General features: G+C 35.4%; 1 protein-coding gene across 1 annotated transcript; it reads left to right on the plus strand.

Annotated features, from left to right (window-relative positions):
• Window positions 1-1,518: 1,518 nt before the first annotated feature.
• Window positions 1,519-5,246, plus strand: LOC105446589. Its single transcript, XM_030989850.1, has 5 exons — window positions 1,519-1,652; window positions 1,947-2,120; window positions 2,631-2,687; window positions 4,341-4,529; window positions 5,235-5,246. The coding sequence occupies exons 1-5, from the start codon at window positions 1,563-1,565 to the stop codon at window positions 5,244-5,246; spliced, it is 522 nt and encodes a 173-aa protein (XP_030845710.1). The 5' UTR covers window positions 1,519-1,562.
• Window positions 5,247-16,895: the final 11,649 nt, after the last annotated feature.

Raw genomic sequence — 16,895 nt, forward strand, 5'->3', positions numbered from 1 at the left:
CTACCCGGGTTTTTACGATGTTACATGACATATTTAGAATATGAAGGCATTTAAAGAGCCATGCTTTTCAGGGAACATGTCTTATCTGATGTTCTTCCACACTTGCATAGTAAGAATGATAACGCTAACAAATTATTTTTCACCTGTTCCCGGAACCCAACCTTCTCTTTAACGTATGCTCACTTGCAGAATTTGTGTGGATATGTGTGCGTGGACAGGCGCGAGTGCGTGCGTGTGTGGGTGCTGTTTTATAGCCCCTCTAAAGTTTTGGGAGCCCTATATTCACCAATAATTTGATGGCCAAATTTCGCTTAAATTGACCCATAATGTGATGTCATTCAAGACACACTTTTGCTAAGGTCCCCCCCCCCATAAAAAAAGAAAAGAAAAAAAAATGTGTTTGAAGACAAATATTGTTAAAAGAATACATAATTGCCGTACGCAGAAAACCTAAAGTTTGTATTCTATCATAAATATTCGACTTTATACCCATTTGTTTTGAAAATCCTTGCAGATATGTGTCTCAAATGACATCCTCTTTCACATTATGGTTCAATTTAAGAGCAATTTTGCCATCCAATGTTTTTGGGCTCCCAACACTTTAGAGGGGCTTTAATGTATTCCTTAATTCTAGTTCTATACGATTTATTAGCATGTCATTAATAGCCTACCTATATATTAAAGCCATTTCGTAGATAAAATATGAAGGTAATTTCTATAAAATTCTAAAGTGCTCGCGGAAATGATGAAATCTTTGTTCATTCATGTATTACGGTACATGTTATATACACAGACGAGAGGATTCTTTTCGAGAGGACATGTACTCATAAAGCGAAGGGAGGGTGGGGGGGGGGGGGGGGGGGGGCTTCCAATTGGGGGGTAATTTTCCGGGGGTATTTTTCCAGGGGTAATTGGCCATTGGGGAAGTTGATCTATTGGGAGTAACATTCCTAGGGTGATTGTACAGGGGGTTGTTGTCTTGGGGGGTAATTGCCCTGGGTTAATTGTCCTTTCTCAGTTCCTTTCGCATTGTATTTATTCCCACTACTGATGCCGCAGCTAGCTTATAGCTTTACATTTATCATAATATATCTATATATTATGTACATGTATCCGTGGATAGGCGTGAGTACGTGCGTGCGTGGGTGATGTTAATTTATTCTTTAATCTATAGTTCTAGTCGGCGCATGGGTAATTTGTAATATACAGGTAATTTGTACGAAATTCTAAAGTGCTCGCGAAAATGATGAAATCTTTATTTCTTCATGTATTACGGTAGATGCTATATACTCAGGCAGGAGGGTTCTTTCCATACTCATGAGGGCACCTACGTGACTCTAGCTGGAATTATTCTTTTTTTAAAGATAAAGAACGTGGAATTTATTTAGGTCAAAAAGATCTGTGGATACTCGGGTTCATTTGTACCGTGAGCTCTAACCACAAACTGGTCTATTAAACCAAATGATTGTCTAATTGAGAATCATATGATTATTTTTTTTCAATTCGGCTATAGCGGATCTTGTTAAAAGAAAGAGAAAAAGTGGTCTACCTGGTACGCAAACATGCCACAGCCACGCAGAAATGGAGGCGGCCAGGCCCCGGCGCAGAGACGTAACAATGCTGCTTGGAGGGCAAGATGGGCTAAATTTAAGGTGAGAAAATGTATTATATCATTAATTTTATCACTCTCTTCATCATCTTAATAATAAATATAATTGATAGCACTTTTACCATTATTATCATCATCATCATTATTATTATCATCATTATTATTGTCATTATTGTTGTCATTGTTATTATCATCTTCATCAGCATCATCATTAAAAAAGAACCACCATATCATTATTTTTATTATTATCATCATCCTTATATTCATCATCATCATTATTGATATCAAATTAATGATAACCCAATTTTAATTTCTACTTCTTCCTTTCTTCACAAAGAAAAATTTCACAAAGAAAAGGAGTCCCAACTTCCACTACCGAGCTGGTCTCACCATCGGTGGTATCCAGCTGGTAGCAGGCATCTTATCTGTCATACTTTCAGGGGTCGCTGTAACATTCTACCATTGGGATGTTATAGGCTACCCATCGGTTGGAGTTTGGGCAGGGATTGTTGTAAGTAAAACATTATCTCAATTCAAATCAATCCAGTTCAGTTCAATAATAGTTTTTCGATGCATTAAAAACTTGTTTGTACGAATTGTTTAAGGTGAAAAGCAGCAGCCGAAACTGAGTCATTTAGGTTTAGATATAATGTTGGCATAATGCATGATATATTTAAAAAAGATACGAACATGACTTGTTAAAACTCATTGAATATTGTTCTACGAGGTCAGTGGAGTATCCAGACATTAGTCAACAGGGGGGGGGGGGGGGGTTGAGGGGCGAGATGGTTGAAATTCACTGGTTGGAGTTTGGGCCGGGATGGTAGTATATAGTTGTGCGCCGGTAATTTATTTATATTGTGTTTTTTGAATGACGAAGCATTTTAAACTCAATGTAACTCTCTTTTTATAAAGTAATTTTGTTTATTATATTGTCAATATGTGATAAAAGAAACCTGTGGAAGGGACAACAAATTGGGGAAAAATTCAATTAAATCTTCTCATTGTTTTCTTCCATCAGTTTTATATCCCTGCTGGTATCCTTGGAATCGCAGCAAAGAAGCAGCACACATTCATCGTAAGTCCCATCTAGCCAATTTAAATAAAAATAAAATCTTTGTTATAAGTTCATTTACATGAAAGCAGAAAAAACAAGAGAACAGAATCGTGGAAGATTGAAATGAATTGGACCTTTAATGAGAAAGTAATGAATGTTTCAATTATGAGATAACTAAGACAATATAATCTCATATTTTTTCTCCTTAGTGCCGTCTTCCTTTGGGCACAACACAAAATGTATCATGAATAGCTTATTTTTATAGTTCCTCTCAAAATAAAAGACCCTCTTTCGGGGAAAAACAAAGGTGATATTTTAGTCATTTTGTGTGTTGAAACAAATGGGGAATGTAGTCCGGCACTGCGTCACAGTGGCATTATTTATTCAACCAATTCGAAATGCTCAAGGGTATAGTGATAACATTTTTCATAACTCATTTTTTGTCTTATGTCACTCAAACTTTCACCAGGCTGCTTCTCTAATTGGTCTGCTTTCTTACAGAGCTATTTTGCTATTAAGGTTGGATTTCCCTTTAAAGCTAAAGACCAGTTATGGTCATGCGATTGCATTGTGAAAGAAACGTTGTGGAATGGATCAGAAAAGGTTGATCATCTAGCATATAAGTATTGGTGTGTACTGCAAGGTTCTGGAATCATCAAAATGATAAGAAACTTGGCCCAGCCTTCGTAAAGTTACAAGCACTGTACACAGAAAGATGTATATGAGACTGCTCACAAGTGCGCGACACGTGCGTTTATCTCTCACAGTCCAATAGATAAACTAATTTACCAAATATATCAATTAGTAGGCGGTTTCCCGGAAAAAAATTATCATCATGTATTAGTCAAAACATATTCTTTCTCATGATTGGTAATAAGAGCTTCCATTTCATTTTTTGAAATTGGGGCGTTTCCAATACTGGTCTTTACCTTTAAAGATAAACTTGGCCCTGTTTCATAAAACGTTTTATCAATAACAAATGCTAATTTTCTATGACAAATTTGCTCTCAGCCAATCAGATGTCATGATTTCAGTAGCTTATAACAGTTATTGTCACTTGTTATTGATAACATGTTTTATGAAACAGGGTCCCTGAACATGTATGGTGATAGAAACTGTTTCAAAGGCAAGCAATGCACCTTTTACAAAAATGTATTCAAATGTATACAACTTTAGTTATAGCAACGAGCTTTTCAGCCCATAAACACCGCACACTATACGACCTGACTACGATCCGATTTAAGAAAAAAATTCAATATAGCATTTGATGTGAACATTCAAACATGTAAAGTATTAGTGATCGAGGACCTGAATAGTCATACTATTAATAAAATCTCAATTTGAGGGAGTTTATGCTTCCTTGGAGGATGAAAAGCTTGATCTGATCAGAATCGTAGTGACGTCAGACCAGTGCGATTGTTTATGATTTGAAGCCGATTCAGTTTGTCTTCTGAATATAATATGGCTTGCCCTACCTAACAAAATGGAATGTAAGCAATTTGCTTTAAGACTATTGAAATAGAATTATACGTAACAGGCAAATAAAATAATTCGTAACGAGGACTCAACATGGCACCACATCTTGACAATAGTGTATGCTTTAATATGTTGATTACCATTGTATTAGTAATTTCTTTGCTTTTACCAGATTATTCACTCTAATTTTCATCATAGATCTACCTTTATATGACATGGAGCATCTTTTCGGCCCTGGTTGGTCCTTTCATGACTATTTTCGAGGGGGTTGTTGCCGGAGTGGGGTCGCTTGTATTCGCCTGCAAGGGCCTTCTCGGACCTCTATTTGGTATCTGGCCGATCAACGCAGTAGTCAACGAGAGTCTCTGCGAGAAATTTGGCATAGAGGTGGGGTTTTCCTCCATTTTCTTCTTCTTCATTTTTTATTTCTTCTTCTTCTTCCTTTTTTTTCTTTCTTCTTCGTTTTCCTCTTTTCTCTTTTTCTCCTTTTTCCTTTCTTCTTGTTCTTGTTTTTCTTCTTGTTCTCATATCTCTTTTAATTCTTTTTCTTTTCTCCTTTTTTCTTCTTCTTTTTCTTTCATCTTTTTTACCGGAGTGTTGGCTCAGTCAGTAGAGCGTCCGCCTCACAACCGGGAGGTCGTGGGTTCGAACCCCGGCCGCGTCATACCAAAAGACGTTTAAAGATGGGAGTTGTTGCTACCTTGTTTGGCGTTCAACAATAAGGGATAGAGCAACGTCGATCTGGCGCTGCTCAGTGGCTGCCGGGCTCACGATCAATTGGGCAAAAAGAATTTCCGTTTCGGATTAATAAAATTTTGAGTGGACTATTTGGCTATTATTATTATTATTATTATTATCTCTTCCTTCTTTTTCTTCTATTTCCACATTCTTTTTCTTCTTCTTCTTCTTCTTCTTCTTCTTTTCCCTTTTTCTTTTTCTTCTTCTTCTATCCTTTGTCTTCGTTTTTTATTTCCTCTTCTACATTATCATCTCCTTCATTTTTTCTTCTTATTTTTATTTTTCCTTTTCCCAGCATTCTTTTTCTTTTTCTATTTCTTCTATTTTCTATTTCTTTTTCTATTTCTTCTCTAGAATTTAATGTGAACGTAAAGATGTATTTTGCCTTATAGTAGATAAGTCTGTGGACTGCTCACCAACCACAATGTACGTGATAAGAAACCCTGCCGTATAGCAGGAATGTCCTTTGGCAAGACACAATCTATATTTGCCACACTCGACCCAGGTGTATAGAAAGTGGGTACCTGGTAGGATTTATACATTGAATAACCTGAACGCTTTACGGTTGCCGGAGATAATTATAATTATCTTAAAGCTAAAGACCAGTTATGGTCATGCAATTGCATAGTGAAAGAAACGTTGTGAAATCGATCAGAAAAGGTTGATCATCTAGCATAGATGTACTGCAAGGTTCTGGAATCATCAAAATTACAAGAAATTTGGCCAAGTCTTCATGAAGTTAGAAGCACTGTACACAGAAATATGTATATGCATTTGTATCTCTCAACAGTATATAGATATACTAATTTACCAAATATGTCAATAAGTAGGCGGTTTCCCGTCAATTTTTTTATCGTCATGTAATATTCAAAACATATTCTTCCACATGATTGGTAATAAGAGCTTCCATTTCATTTTTTGAAATTGGGGCGTTTCCAATACTGGTCTTTACCTTTAACTCCGTTCAAAGCGCATGGAGACGTTATAACGCGATATGATATAATAATAACACTGTTGCCCATGAAATTAGAATAATTTTTCTTTACCCCTTTTCATAAAATGATTGTGACAACATTATACCTTCTTGATAAACAACGTTTATCATCACATCTAAAGATTCATACAGAGTGATTCATGTAAAGTTCTTAGAAGATATGAACTTTTCCTACGATTTTTAAATCATATTGTCACAATCATTAATTTGTCATCAAAAGAGGTAAACAACAAAATTATCATCTTTATGGGCAACATTGTACAAGAACGGCATTATCATCATCATTATTATACCATACATAAATCCATCATACAAAAAATGATTTGAAATCTTATTTTGCCGACTGTGTTACCATGGTTACGAAATGGATTGTCAGCGCAGGCAAACATAATGATGGAAGATGACTGAATGATAAAATTTCTTTTCTTTCATCTCCTTCCACTACGACAATGAAATCAGGAAGCCGTCTACATTCACGGAATGCTAGCCTTCATCGGTTTAATCGAGTTCGTCGTATCCATTGTCGGGTCTGCCTTCTGCTGCGATGGACTTTGCTGTGGAAGATCAAAGCGAGTCGCCCCCGTCGATGTCAATGTGGTAAGATGATCCCGAAAAAAACTGGGAAAAAAACCGCGGGCGCATCCAAAGCCCCCCCCCAAATAGCCGCCCCCATTATCAAAAATAAAGCAAACAAACACACAACAAGACAGTATACGTATGGGTGAACGACCACTCGATCCTCATTCATAGGGGGGATGGGCAGGGGGGGGGGGGGCACTGAATTCTCATCAGATTATCACCAAAATTACTGGGACTTTTCTTTTTTAGGGGGAGGGGTACACCCCCTCCAAGGGGGCCATGAGTTGACCGTCAGGGATCGGAAATTATATTCCTTGTGATAACTCACTCTCATTATAATTTACCCCCGCCCCTCTTTCGAACCATTTTTGATACGCCTGTGGTGACCTGTGGCTAGATTAATTTTATGTAATCATGATAATGGTTATGGCCAGTTTGGGGGCAATAATATAACGCTAGAAATCCAATTTAATTAGAGATGATTAAATTCGCTTTGCATACTAAAGTAGTTACCGTGGTGATGATTTCCATCTTTATGATAAGCAATTAGGCTATTATTCCATTATCACTAAATTGGCGTTTACAGCCATAGGCATGGAATGGAGATTATCCCCATCTCATCGATAGGCAACTAAATGGTTTACGTTTTTTTCCCCTCTTTCATATTTTCTCCACCATGCAGTAAGTGTCGAAACGCAACCAATGACTTCATATTCTTGCAGCAACCAAGATGGCGCAGTTTGTCTTTCGACTTCACGCAGCAGGTTTTCAATTTCAAATCAATAGCGCCTTTAGAGCTGTTTGGGACGGATGGGGCTTATTTATTGAAGCCCCTCCCCCCCAAAAAAAAAACAACCGCGAGGCACATGTAGAAGATTTTTTTAATGGATTTATCTTTTCCTTTAAAATTCGACTTCATTTATGATAATATTATTATGTGTTTTGTGTCCTAAAATGCTTTAAATTCTTGTCGACAATAGATATTGTATAATTACAAATAAGTTTAATATGCTATGTAATATTTCAAATGTCATTTGATATTAATTTCAATGTGAATTCTTGTCGACAATAGATATTGTATAATTACAAATAAGTTTAATTTCCTATATTATATTTCAAATGTCATTTGATATTAATTTCATGTACTCTTTTTGATCCTTTGATTGAGTAATGGAAATGTTATTATTTGAATTCAATTTAATTGAATTGAATGAATGCAAGAGACTATAACAGACTGTAGATTTGTTACAAACAAGATACATATACTTTGAATGCAATGTGATGTAATTATATGTCGCATAATAATGAAATCAGTATGATCAGTGTGAATTGTATGACATCTTTGTCTTTTACTTACTTTATTAGCTGAGTAATTAAACTTGTTTTTGGATTTCTTGCCAATTCAGTCAGTATGTTGCATATAAATAATAGTCATTTGGCAAGCAGTTGTTAATATGTGTAAATATGTTTACATTTTCCCACAATGCTCTAATTTTTAGGTTTTCTATATTACAAGTACATGACCTTTGTTTTTCATTCAAGGTTTCTTGCCATTTGAGTCAGTATTTTGCTTGTAAAGGACTTGTTTCCCTTCATTCTGTTGTTCTGTTTACATGCTTTATACTCTCAAAATGGTTAGATGTATTCGAAAATACTATTAATGAAATGGTGTAACAGCCATCGGCATTCACTTTGTGTTATAAAGGTGTAAAACTACTAAAAGAAATGCGAAATACTTCGGTAATACAAGAGACATCAGAGTCTCTTGAAAGATCTGTTAGAAGGTAAAAAAAAAAAAAAGGTTCTAGACCTTGAGAGAAGCCGATAACCAAATGTTAGAGGAGAATAAAGGCCTGGAGTGGAAAGAGGAAAACGGCGCAATTAACCTCAGATTTTTTAATTTGAAAGGAAATATATAAATTTAACTCATTTTGAAGGTGGCATTGATAAGTGCCCTTTGTTATACATTTTGTACCCATACATTTGTATGCATCATAAGCAAAATATTCTGTAATACCATGTCTATCTACATAGTATATGATTTTATTTAGTTGTATATATTTGTATTTTTTCCCATTGAAATTTTCAAAGAAAACTAATTCAGTTGTGAGTTTTGCCCTTCCATGTGATCACTCCGATCTCTCCGATTTCGTTATATTCGTTATATTATAAATGTATACATTGTACTAATTGTATTCTATGCAACTCTCAGTCTTCGGCAAACGTGTACGAGACATTTTATAAAAACTTTCAATTTGTTTTCTTATAATAATTATTAAGCTGTTAACCTTCAGAATAAAGCTCTGAGTCTATCTTAAATATTCCATTCATGAAAATTGTAAATCATAATTTGTTCGTGTCTCCCCACTTATTAATGTTCTTCATTGACTTCGTGCTAATTATTGTATCAGGGAAGTCCACCCTGATATTAACTTGGTTTTAATAGAAACGGGGGAAAAAAGAGAAACAATTAAGTGAAAGTTTGAGAAAAATCGGTCAAAAGATAAGAAAGTTATGAATCTTTCAAAATCTTGAAAACTCATGGAATCTTTGAGACAAATTGGCAATGTGGTCAGAGAAGTTATGATGTCATCCCCTTACAATAATATTCACCACTGATCTGAATGACAGAATGACTCGAAATCTCCATTTCTCTGAATATTTTCTTATATGGGGCTGCATGAAACATATAACTCCGTGACATATAATTGAAATAGGCATGAAGAAAGAATATATTTTAATCAAAATGGAATTAAATGACATTTTTTGCATTCAACAAGGGATAAAATGTGAGGGCAGGGCGGGACTTCATAATTATTTAGAGAGCGCGTTGCTAATTTGACTCACAGATACAGATTTGAAGTATTTTATGAAAAGTTATGGATTTAAAAAAGCCATAACTTTCTTATTGATTGTCCGATCTTTCTCAAACCTTCACTGATCTGTTCTCCTTGTATTAAAACAAAGTTATTATCAGGGTGGACTTCCCCTTTAACTCTCACTTATACAAATCGTAATAAAACTCTCAAGTCCCAGCATACCTAGGTGATCTACTGAATTAACACACATCGAACCAGTAAATAACTCTCAAATCATTCAAGCATTATCTAGAAACAATAATCTTTTTAATATCGTGGTATCATGAACACACTTGTCTATTTTTTCTATTGAAAAAAGGAGAAGAAAAACCCATATGATGTTAGATCACCTGGTTAAATTACCTGGATTAGAGTGCAGTATGGATGACGCGGTTGAATCGCTTACAACAAATCAGCTTACTTACTTTCTTTGTTCTTCAAAGTTTACCTTTCCCCGTCTACCCATTCAACTTACGCGTTTAACTGCCCCAATAGACCCCCCCCCAACACACACACACACACACACACACACACACACACACACACACACACCGTCTCTCTTGATCAATAACCCTACCGGTTGGCCTATGTCAATAGAAGTGACGTCTAGTCGCCAAGGGGGACTTTTTAGATTCGCACGAAGACAATGGGGATTGCTATACGATCGACGTCCTTTTAATGCATTGCCTTGAATGGACGTCACACGTATCAGTCCACGCAAATCTAAAAGTCCCTATTGCCTCTGACGTATTTCGTGTAGAACAGGACCATGGAGGCAGATAATACAGCAGCCAACCATTGCCGGGTGAAAAGGCTTCTGTGCAATCACTAACAACGACCAAAATCGACGGATGAGAGCGCCTTTTTAAGATCTATCTGCACGTTTTGCGTAATGAATTATACATGTAGTAGCCACCTACTATACAATACTTTCATGTAATGTTGCACATTCGGTATCAATATGGCTCAAATGGATGATGAAATTTGTAGATTTTATGAAGACAATATGAGCAATTTATGTGACGGTTTTGATATCCCTAATGTTAATTGTAATTATCATACAGAAGATCAATTTTTTGAAACAGCATCTAAATATAATCATGCGAACAGTGGCTTAACTCTTCTTCATATAAATATGCGTAGTGTTTGTAAGAATTTTGACAAAATGTTAAGATTCATTGATAATATCAATCTAGGACATGTAATACTTGGTGTCACTGAGACATGGTTTACGAGTGAAGCCGATAGGAGCCTTTTTTCTATTTCTGGTTTTAATCTTGTTAACAACAATAGACAAAGTAGACGTGGAGGAGGTGTTGCTTTGTATATTCCTTCCCAAGTAGAATACCAGATACATCACGATCTTGATATAATGTCAGATCATATAAAAACTATCTTTGTTGAGATTGATAACCCTGGTCAAAAGAATCATTTTATAGGAGTTGTGTATAGGCCCCCAAATGGTAACTTTAATGATTTTGTAAATGAAATTCAGTCAATTTTAGACAATCCACTTTTGGTTGGAAAGTCACTCTATCTTATGGCAGTATGGGAGACTTTAATTTGAATTTATTACTTTGTGATAACGATAATCGAATTGATGTTTTTCTAAACATGTTAATGTCTTTCTCATTATTGCCCCTAATCACTAAGCCAACAAGAATAACAGAAGTTTCCAGTACTTTAATTGACAATATTTTTTGTAATGTACAACCATATCCACCCTCTGGAATTATAGTATCTGACATGTCTGATCATTTTTCGGTATACTGTATGTTGTCTTCGGTGAAATTGAATTGTGAGCCTAGAAGCCGCACGTCTGTCCGTAAAGGAACTCCTGAAAATATTGCCAAATTGAGAGAGGCATTAATTGCAACTGATTGGAATGATGTTCTTTCAGACCAAAATGTTGAAAGTGCTTTTGATAGTTTCTTTAATAAATTCATGTTGTTGTATGGTGAGAATGTTCCTCTGGTTGAAGATAAAAAGAAGAATTATAATAAAGTTCCTCGTATGCCATGGATAACTAAATCAATATTAAGGTCAATTACTAAGAAAAATAAGTTGTATTATCAATATAAAAGGAGAAGCTCTGATTTTTTTGTGGAGGAAGTATTCTAATTATAGAAATACTCTTACTTCTGTATTGCGTGATGCTAAGAAAAAATATTACTCTGCTCAATTTCAAATGACATTTAATAATATTAAGAATACATGGAAAGTAATTAGAAGTTTTTTTTTAAACCATCAGTAAAAACTACAAATATCAAATGTATAAATGTGAATGGTTGTTCCGTAGAAGATAGACAAATTATTGTGGACAATTTTAATGATTATTTTTGTAATGTCGGGCTGAAACTTCAGGACTCTATTCCTAGATGTCAGAAAAGCTTTATTGAGTTTATGCAAGAACCCAATATAGATAGCCTGTTTTTAATGCCCACAAATGAAATAGAATTGTTTAAGCTTGTGAGCTCGCTTAAAAGTAATAAGAGTCCTGGCTTTGATGGCATAAAAAAATGAATTAATTAAGGATATTATACATAGAATTGTGATACCACTTGTTCATATTTATAATTTGTCTTTCTTATCTGGTATTGTACCAGCCTGGTACAATACCAGATAAGAAAGACAAATTAGCAATTTTCATTTGTCCTGAGGACAAATGAAAATTGCTAAGGTAGTGCAAATATTTAAAAAGGGTGATCCTCAAACATTAAGTAATTATAGACCCATTTCATTATTGACATCCTTTTCAAAGCTTTTAGAAAAGCTTATATATGATAGAACAGTGATATTTAAAAAAAAGACTAAAATATTTTCAAAATTCCAGTTTGGCTTTCGTGAAAAGCACACCACTACACATGCAATTTTACACTTTGTTGATAAAATAGCCCAAGCACTAGATGGTCACCTTCATACAATTGTTTTTTGTTGTTGATTTCTCTAAGGCGTTTGATGCGGTTGATCATGAAATTTTAATAAGTAAATTGTCATATTATGGAGTGAAGGGCATCGCTCTTAGCTGGTTCAGGAGCTATTTAACAGGCAGAAAACAATATGTATCATTAAATGGAACTGACTCAAGTCATCAAACCATATCTGTGGTGTCCCTCAGGGGTCCCTTCTTGGCCCCCTTCTTTTTATATTATATATTAATGATTTTTATCTTTCATCTGATGTACTATCTTTCATGTTTTTTGCAGGTGATTCAAGTGTATTTTTTTTCTCATAAAAACCCTGAAGTTTTATTAGATACAGTTAATATTGAATTAAAGAAAGTTATTTTGTGGATTCATGCAAATAAGTTGTCCTTGAATCTTCAAAAGACAAACTATATGTTGTTTAGTAACTCCCTAAAGGATGTACCTGGAAAGGTATTTTTTGATGATGTTAACGTTGTGAGAGTAACTTCCACCAAGTTTCTTGGGCTACATATTGATGAGAAGCTGTCTTGGGCATCTCATTGTACTAATATTTGTAAAGTCGTGTCTAGAAATACTGGTGTAATTTATAAATTAAGTTCTTTTGTCCCACAAGAAATTTTGCTTATTTTGTATTCTACTTTAATTTTGCCTTATCTCAATTATGGAGTGCTGGCATGGGGGGAGTCATTGAAAACACAATTAGATAAGATTTATGTTGCCCAAAAGAGGGTGGTTAGAGTTGTTTTTAATGCGATCTATCGTGCTCATACTAATGTTTTGTTCTACAGTAATACGCTTTTGAAGGTTGAAGACATTTACTTTATACAGTTAGGCGCAATTATGTATGGTTTTGAAAATGGTACTCTCCCAAATGCGTTAGCACAAATATTTCGAAAGAACAATCAAATTCATAGCTATAATACAATGCAGGCAACTGCACTTCATATTCCACGTGTAAGAACTGCTTTTGCTCTGAAGACGCTGGCTTGTACTGGTCCCAAATTTTGGAACTCACTTCCTATCAATGTAACTAGATCTGTCAGTGTCTTTGTTTTTAAACGCAAATTGAAACTAGAATTTAATTCGTCACGAGGACGAATAAGGTGGTCTGTCTTCAAGTCTTATGATAGATTATATTATTTACTGTATTGACAAAGGGAGAAGTTATATAGACATGTAGACAATGATGATTATGATGATGATCATGATGATAATGATCTTGATAGTAATGGTGATGACGATGATGATGATGATGATCATCATGATGATGTTGATGATTATCATCAACAGACCATGATGACATCTGATTGAAAAAATGAGAGAACATTTAGATAGCATATAGTCTCAGCTACAACGTACTCCAAAATAAACAAAAACCAAGCGGAAATAACGGCGATATTGCTTGCAAAAGACCGGAAAATAGAATCCAGATTTGAGAAAAAGTCATCTCCCATAGGGACTACACGCAAAAAGTAATGGATCAAGTGATAATAGGGTAATAATAAAGTAAATATGGTTGTTTATTACATTATTTGCGATTGTACGTGTTTTAATATTCAAAGGAGATGGTACAGTGAAAGGTCAAAAAGAAAAAAAAGTGAAGAAAAAAATGTTGGAGACGCCCGGACTCGAACCAGGGACCTCGAGGTCGGAAGTCAAGTGCGTTACCGATATACCAAAACATTTCCCATAGAGATTACACGTAAACGAAAAATGGAATTATCAAATCCTACTTTGTAAGTGAAATATGAGCATGATCCCGGCATCTGATCGAAAAATAAAGGGTACGCATGTGATAGCTCATTGTCTCAGCTACAACATACTCAAAGCTCAGCGTAAACAAAGATAAAACGACGGAGATATTGCTCGCTAAAGACAAGAATGTAGAATCCAGTTTTGAGAAAAAGTCATTTCCCATAGAGAATACACGCAAAATGTGAAAAATTGACATGCCTCCTTTAATTGCAAAAATACGCCATGATGCCATTGTCAAAATGAAATCTCGTGACGACTGCATTTGTAGAGAATATAGACATGTAAACAATGATGATGATGATCTTGATAGTAATGGTGATGACGATGATGATCATCATGGTGATGTTGATGATCATCATCAACAGACCATGATGACATCTGATTGAAAAAATGAGGGGACATTTAGATAGCGTATAGTCTCAGCTACAGCATACTTAAAAATCGACAAAAATTGAGCTGAAATAACGGCGATATTGCTCGCAAAAGACATGAATGTAGAATCCAGATTGAGAAAAAGTCATCTCCCATAAGGATTACACGCAAAAAGTAATAGATCAAGTGATAATAGGGTTATAATCAAGTAAATATGGTTGTTTATTACATTATTTGCGATTGTACGTGTTTTAATATTCAAAGGAGATGGTACAGTGAAAGGTCAAAAAGAAAAAAAAGTGAAGAAAAAAATGTTGGAGACGCCCGGACTCGAACCAGGGACCTCGAGGTCGGAAGTCAAGTGCGTTACCGATATACCAAAACATTTCCCATAGAGATTACACGTAAACGAAAAATGGAATTATCAAATCCTACTTTGTAAGTGAAATATGAGCATGATCCCGGCATCTGATCGAAAAATAAAGGGTACGCATGTGATAGCTCATTGTCTCAGCTACAACATACTCAAAGCTCAGCGTAAACAAAGATAAAACGACGGAGATATTGCTCGCTAAAGACAAGAATGTAGAATCCAGTTTTGAGAAAAAGTCATTTCCCATAGAGAATACACGCAAAATGTGAAAAATTGACATGCCTCCTTTAATTGCAAAAATACGCCATGATGCCATTGTCAAAATGAAATCTCGTGACGACTGCATTTGTAGAGAATATAGACATGTAAACAATGATGATGATGATCTTGATAGTAATGGTGATGACGATGATGATCATCATGGTGATGTTGATGATCATCATCAACAGACCATGATGACATCTGATTGAAAAAATGAGGGGACATTTAGATAGCGTATAGTCTCAGCTACAGCATACTTAAAAATCGACAAAAATTGAGCTGAAATAACGGCGATATTGCTCGCAAAAGACATGAATGTAGAATCCAGATTGAGAAAAAGTCATCTCCCATAAGGATTACACGCAAAAAGTAATAGATCAAGTGATAATAGGGTTATAATCAAGTAAATATGGTTGTTTATTACATTATTTGCGATTGTACGTGTTTTAATATTCAAAGGAGATGGTACAGTGAAAGGTCAAAAAGAAAAAAAAGTGAAGAAAAAAATGTTGGAGACGCCCGGACTCGAACCAGGGACCTCGAGGTCGGAAGTCAAGTGCGTTACCGATATACCAAAACATTTCCCATAGATATTACACGTAAACGGAAAAATGGAATTATCAAATCCCACTTTGCAAGTGCGATATGAGCATGATCCCGCCATCTGATCGAAAAATAAAGGGTACACATGTGATAGCTCATTGTCTCAGCTACAATATACTCAAAGCTCAGCGTAAACAAAGATAAAACGACGGAGATATTGCTCGCGAAAGACAAGAATGTAGAATCCAGTTTTGAGAAAAAGTCATTTCCCATAGAGAATACACGCAAAATGTGAAAAATTGACATGCCTCCTTTAATTGCAAAAATACGCCATGATGCCATTGTCAAAATGAAATCTCGTGACGACTGCATTTGTAGAGAATATTGTAAACAATGATGATGATGATCTTGATAGTAATGGTGATGACGATGATGATGATCATGGTGATGTTGATGATCATCAACAGACCATGATGACATCTGATTGAAAAAATGAGGGGACATTTAGATAGCGTATAGTCTCAGCTACAGCATACTCAAAAATCGACAAAAATCGAGCTGAAATAACGGCGATATTGCTCGCAAAAGACATGAATGTAGAATCCAGATTGAGAAAAAGTCATCTCCCATAAGGATTACACGCAAAAAGTAATAGATCAAGTGATAATAGGGTTATAATCAAGTAAATATGGTTGTTTATTACATTATTTGCGATTCTATGTGTTTTAATATTCAAAGGAGATGGTAGAGTGAAAGGTCAAAAAGAAAAAAAGGTGAAGAAAAAAAATTGTTGGAGACGCCCGGACTCGAACCAGGGACCTCGAGGTCGGAAGTCAAGTGCGTTACCGATATACCAAAACATTTCCCATAGAGATTATAGTGCAGCGGCTTAGCAAGAAAATTGTGCACTTTTTGAGAAAAGCATGAAACTTCCAGCATAGTTTGCTTTCACCATAAGATTCATTTTCAGATGTGGAGGGAAGTCAGATTTGACCTCTGATGACCCTGAGAGGTCAAATCCAAAATGGCCGCTTGTCCGCATGGTCTAATGTACAAACACGCTTAACTTTTGAACCAAATACACCAGAAAAACGTTTAAGGTGTCATTTCCAACTAACTTGGGGATGCCAATTCATTTGGTAATACTTTTGAGATCACCTGAACTCAGGGTTTTGCATTTAGGTCAAGGTCAAGGTCAAAATTGACTAAAAATAGCAAGTTTTGAATAGTTACAAAAGGTTAAATCTCATTTATTTGTCATTTGTTCTCAAATTTATTTAGGAATGGTTCACCTGCCGAGTCCTCCACCTTAATCCTTTTCAGTTAGTTTATTTCACAGTTTGATGTGACCTC

Source organism: Strongylocentrotus purpuratus, unplaced genomic scaffold (assembly GCF_000002235.5).
Source record: "Strongylocentrotus purpuratus isolate Spur 01 unplaced genomic scaffold, Spur_5.0 spur5_scaffold_19, whole genome shotgun sequence".
NCBI classification, from domain to species: domain Eukaryota; kingdom Metazoa; phylum Echinodermata; class Echinoidea; order Camarodonta; family Strongylocentrotidae; genus Strongylocentrotus; species Strongylocentrotus purpuratus.